General features: G+C 44.5%; 1 protein-coding gene across 1 annotated transcript in view; it reads left to right on the top strand.

The window, feature by feature from the left end:
* The first annotated feature begins 4756 nt into the window (after nucleotides 1–4756).
* LOC149333339 (uncharacterized) overlaps nucleotides 4757–6000 on the top strand; it is a 76049-nt gene continuing 74805 nt past the window's right edge. Inside the window, exon 1 of the mRNA XM_089557707.1 lies at nucleotides 4757–4988. Within this exon, the coding sequence (XP_089413833.1) occupies nucleotides 4757–4988 (232 nt within the window). The remainder of the gene's footprint in view (nucleotides 4989–6000) is intronic.

Genomic DNA, 6000 nt, shown 5'->3' with positions numbered 1-6000 from the left:
ACTAACTTGGCAAGTCATTGCAGTGTATGTAAATGCGTGCCGTTCTTTGACGACACAGAATTGTTATTTTTTCATACTGACAAGATTACAAGAGAAGTCGCCGAAGCATTCTATATCACTAGAAAATCAAAAGGTTGCGTTAGTAATACTTCTTTAGCTTTGTCAAAGAAAGAAATGACATTGCTGCACAAAGGGTAGCTTGAAGGCAGGTACAACACGCGTGACCATCGTGGCTTGTTGATTTTATCTCCACATTGATGTATGACTGTGCGCACGTGTGCCCATTTTTGTAAGTATATATTGAAATTTTTTCCTTCCAATAAATTCAGTTGTAAGTTCAGCGCCGTGTTTGTCTACTCCTCTATCTCGTCCTGTTGTTTAGCGCTGTTTATTTGTACTTGTCGCTAAGGAAATATATCTTATAAATAAAGCGTATCAGCCTCGGTTTTGAAAAATTTTTCGAAACAAAAGGTGAAAATGTGTTTACTGAATTTAAAAGGCATCGAAGCGAGCTTGTCCACATTTCCCCAATCTGAATCAGCCTACTAATCGAATCTCTTTTCGCATAATGCAAAAGGGATCTTACTAAACCTGGAAGAAATTGAATGCTGTGCTGCGTCGTTGTCATGGCTGTAATGAAAGTCGGTCAGTGTCTCATGACGGGATAGGAGTTCCAGAAAGCAGCCTAGCCAACCTATTTAAAGACTTCTTGGGAAACATTTTTGATTTCCTTTGAGATATTTTCTTTAAAGATGCAGACCTAGGAATGTTATATATTTCGCTAAACGAAAGCACCAAGTTATTTTCTTATTCTCTTATTCTAACTTCTGTTTCTCCGTTACTGCTACTCACTTCATCGACAAAACAAGGCTCGTTATTTATAAATACAGAAGAAAGAAAAGCAATCCTTTTCAAGCCCCAAAAAATTAGTTTCCTCGCTTAAAGTTGCGCTCACCGAAGCCCAATTTAAATTGTTCAGAGCGTGAAGCTGAAGAACCTACAGGTTTGCACAGCTACTCGCATAACAAATGTAAGGCATGTGTTGCCTGAGAATATTACACTACTGCTGTCCAACGTGTGTAAATTTGGTATTGAAATTTACCAAAACAAGCTGAGATCAGTTATAGTTGTCACTAGAGAATTAATAAGAATAATAGGCAACGTAACGTGCGGTTCCCAATCTCAACTTTCTAGAATATTTGTAGTTATCAAGGTTGGTCATTGGTAAAATTACCACTTTACTCTTTCAAACTGCGCCGACGTAAAAAAAAATAATGCTTGTTTTAACACCGCTCCGATTTGAAGAAAACCGTTTTCACATAAACACGTCTCCCAGATGTGCGCCACATAGCACAACGAATGCCCTTCAATTATTAACCGACAGTCTTCCATTTCTCAATAACTATAGCCATGAGTCTTGATATATCTGAGCTGCAGAAATTTTTTATAAATGTGTTCTAGTGATGTCAATAATATGGCAGTATAAATATATAGTGAGGCAACATTTTTGCATTCGGTGTGTTGCTTTCCATTCTGTAGTGTAAACCTGTCATTGCCTTTTCTTCCTTGTTACACGCATTTAAGCTTTTGGTTTGTCGTCTTGTGAATGAGGCCGTTTGAATTTTGCCAGCGCTGCTTTCATATGTCGGTGCAGTCGCTTCGCCTAGCTGCTGGTAGCAGCAGCTTTTGGCAACTTTTCCATCCCTGTACCTTGTCTAAGGCAAAATAAGACTAGATTGAAGTGGACTGTGTAATTTACGGTCGTCATATTGCGGTCATGTGCTCAGAGCAAGTAAGGGGTCTGGGCTCAGTTCGAGTTTGCACTACCTTGAACACACGTCAGTGATGAGGCTTAAATGCAGATATCGCCGGCGAGTACGGACATGTTGCCGCCTTCACATTAAGCATTGTACGGATGAGAGCCCCAACATGCCAAATTTAAAAGCAAAACACTTAAAACAACATATCAGTAGCATTTTACCAAAATTTAGCCTCTTTAAACACACAATTTTAAGCCGCTTTCTCTACTATGGAGCCTACTCCAACCTTCTGTGCTTCGTTGAATACCCGACATCAGGGATAAGGTCGTTTATCGTCGAACGAATTAAGACAAGTCACGCTTGAACATTTCCATGAACACCATGCAAACCGGCTGCATGCGTACATCGATGGCTGAGTGAACCTCATCAGTTCTTCAGGCGCTGCGGTCATCTCCGCAAGGACTACAGATACCAGACTTAGGACATCTCACCAGACTTCTTCGACTGGTGCAGAACCAAAGGCTCTCCGTGTCGCCGTTGTGCATATCAGTCACCACAGTCTTAGCACTGGCCTATTTTCACTGCTTTCAAACCAGCCCTCCAAGGCTTACAAGCTGCTCTTCACACTGGAGCCCATGAACAATTAGTCGCGCAAATCTATAGCAATATATTATCTGGTTTGGTTTGGTTTGGTTTATGGGGTTTAACGTCCCAAAGCGACTCAGGCTATGACAGACGCCGTAGTGAAAGGCTCCGGAAATTTCGACCACCTGGGGTTTTTTAACGTGCACTGACATAGCACAGTACACGGGCCTCTAGAATTTCTCCTCCAAAGAAATTCTAGCAGCCGCGGCCGGGATCGAACCCGCGTCTTTTGGGTCAGCAGCCGAGCACCATAACGACTGAGCCACCGCGGCGGCAAATATATTATCTATCAATGTCTATCAGGGCGCAGCAGCAGAGCAGGCAATGAACGCGCAGACGAGGCCTATACGAGGGGGTACCCAAAAGAAACCGGACTAATTTTTTGAATCGGCACAGCTTCTGTGGTACCGCGTTTTGCCGCTAGGAGTGCATAGAACGAACATTCCAGAGTCAGTAAGCCGAATGCCGTCGCTGAAGGAGGTCAGACTAGTTTAGGCAGAGTTTTAGAGTGACGACTGTTTTGTGTGAGTGTCGTTTTTGCAATGGCTGATTTTCGTGAACAGCGTGCGCCGGTGAAATTCTGATTTTTTCTCGGAAAAAGTGGAACGGAAACTCTTGAAATATTCAGAAAGACGTTCAAGGACGATGCTATGGGGACAACTCAAGTGTTCCTGAATTAAATCCTGAATCAAAGCAACAGTCATGTAAATGGAAAACTTCAAATTCATCCCGCCTCAAGAAAGATCGTCAGGTGAAACCAAACCTCAAAACAATGCTGATTTGTTTTTTCGACTTGAGACGAGTCGTCCATTCAGAAATTGTTCCGCAGAATAAGGCAGTTAACCAGGCTTTCTGCTTGGATGTTTTGAAAAGATTGGGCAACAGTGTTCGGTGCAAGCGGCCTGATTTGTGGCAGACGGGTGACTGGTTTTTCCACTATGGCAATGCCCCTGCTCACACAGCCCTGTCTCTGCGACAAATTCGAACCAAAAAATGGCATGACCTCTGTTCCTCAACCCTCATACTCACCCGACCTTGCCACGTGCTACTTTCTTTATTTCGTAGAATGAAAAGACAGGTGAATGGAAAGCGTTTTGCTGATGTTGCTGAGGTGAAGAAAAAAACGACGGAGGGACTGTCAAGTATCACAAAAGATGAATTTAAACAATGTTTTGAAAAATGGAATGAAAGATTCGACAAACGTACCATTGTAAGTGGAGAGTGCTTTGAAGGATATTGAAGGTCTGTGCTGAAAATGTGAACAAGTAAGTTCAAACAAAAATAAGTCCGGTTTCTTTTGGGTACCCCCTCGTATAAGGCCTGTTCACTTGACGCAGCGACGTGGGTACGGGGAAGGTACCTTAGCCTTTGGAATAACATATCGGCCAGTCAGATTAAAACCATTCTCATGGATTAGGGCAAGGCGTCAAGACGAGAAAGGAGACAGAGATTCTGAGCGATAATTTCTTTACGAGATTCAGACTTCGTGCTGGCTGCCGTTCTAATAATCCAATATCACCACGCGGTGGTCCAACGGCTTCCACTGTAAAAGCACCAAAAAGATTACATAGGCATGATATAGTACCAAATACATCGAGCTTTCTCCTTTCTATTTACATATTTAAAAGACATTGGACATCTTGATAAGCTCTAAATTCACTTGCAGGTTACCTTCATGCATTCTTCATGCAGTGAACTTCGTCGGCCCATTTGTCGGACTATGCACTCCATCATTCCATAGGTTACATCAATGGTCGCCGTTGCATCCTTAATACCCATTTCATGGCTGGATTTTATCTTCGTTTTTTCTAGCCTCTTCCACACTGCTCTTCTTTTGTCTTTATCTCCCAAATTCCCCTCCATACGCAGAGTAGCATGCCAGCGATTTTTAAACGCCGGCTAAATTCTCTGTATTTCTTTAAAGAGTCTCTCTCTCTCCCTCATAGGTCGCCCTTCTGCTGCATGTACAGGTCTTCATTAGGGCGTCCACCCACCTAGAGCTCGAAGCATATCAAGCCTTGACTCCTCTTTTTTCCAAAACGGTCCAGGACTGCAGAAATATTCCCACAAGTGCCACCTTCCACACAAACTTGGATTGTTTCAAATTAGCCACGGGGTAGCTATTTTATTAACACGATCCTAAAAACCCACCCCTTATGTAAAGTCCTTCACCCATGGGCTCTTGCCGTTCCTAAAAAAATAAATATAATTTAAAAATGGCCCTAAGCTTCTCTGCTCACGGCCCAGATTAGCATTGGGAATAAAGAAGAAAAAACGGCGGCTTCGCGTGCTGTGCTCGTGCAGTGCCTTGAAAGGCAAGAAGCAGCCTACGGCAGAGCCGAACGGACGCCATGCTTTCACCGTCCTCAGGGAGCAGCGAAGAGAGCGAGAGCCGTGTCACCCGTGACGACAGAGGTTCGGCGTCGACGAGAGACCTCCAGGCGTTGCCGCCGTCGAGGCCAGTGCCGCCCAGGCCGCCGCCTCCCGTCGTCGCGACCTCGGGAAATGGTCCTCCTCTCGCACCGCAGGTCACCGTGGCGCCACCAGTGGACCTGGGAAGAAGGACTGCGAGTCACGGAGTCCGTAAGTGTTCCTTAAATAGTCACCCAACGATAGCGGGCAACCATACTCTTCATTCTGGAGATGACTTGTGGTCAAGGCAGCAAGTGACGCTATAGAATATTGAGCAGCCTTAGACACAGAAGAGGTGAATGCGAATCGTATCTGCCTACGCAGAGGAATGCGCTAGGTTTTCGAGCATGAATGTAACACCGACTGTAGTTCCCATTCGGCCATTGTAAATGCTACACGTCAGCAAGAGCAGAGAAAAAGGAAGACCCTAGCACGTGTTCTTGCTTTCTTCTGTTCTCTACTATACGCCGCCGCGGTGGCTCAGTGGTTATGGTGCTCGGCTGCTGACCCGAAAGACGCGGGTTCGATCCCTGCCGCGGCGGTTGAATTTCTTTGGAGGAGAAATTCTAGAGGCCCGTGTGCTGTGCGATGTCAGTGCACGTTAAAGAACCCCAGGTGGTCGAAATTTCTGGAGCCCTCCACTACGGCGTATCTCATAGCCTTAGTCGCTTTGGGACGTTAAACACCATAAAACCAAACCATCTTTTCTCTACTATGACCACTTATCCCTATTTCTCTTTATGAAATATAAAATAGACGAACTGCGGACCATACTGGTCATGGGGCCGATTCAGTCGTTTTAATCGATTCGTAACTAAAGGGCAAAGTTTCGAACTATATCTTTTTCTCTGTAAAAACAAATGATTAATCTTCCAATGCGTTAATGCTAAGGAAATAGATAGACGCGTTCCTCTTGAAGGTAAACTTTTGAATACAGCTCAAGAGTTTATTTCTGGACGACTAGCGCGAGCAGTGGAAAAACGTGCGAGCGAACTGGAAATAATGTAGGACCGAGGGCGAGGAGAGACGCGGGCTATTTGGTCACGAATCATCAAACGAGAAACGCCTAAGGTTTCCCCGAGCCGAGCAAGAGACTAGCCCTGCTCCGCGTAGCTCATTGAAGCACCGATTACATAACCCAACTAAGTTAACATTCAATAAAACTTTCGTCTGTATGCAACTG

The sequence above is a fragment of the Amblyomma mixtum genome, chromosome 8 (genome assembly GCF_055824585.1).
Source record: "Amblyomma mixtum isolate Tamu chromosome 8, ASM5582458v1, whole genome shotgun sequence".
NCBI classification, from domain to species: Eukaryota; Metazoa; Arthropoda; class Arachnida; order Ixodida; family Ixodidae; genus Amblyomma; species Amblyomma mixtum.
This window is presented reverse-complemented; position numbering and strand designations above follow the sequence as displayed.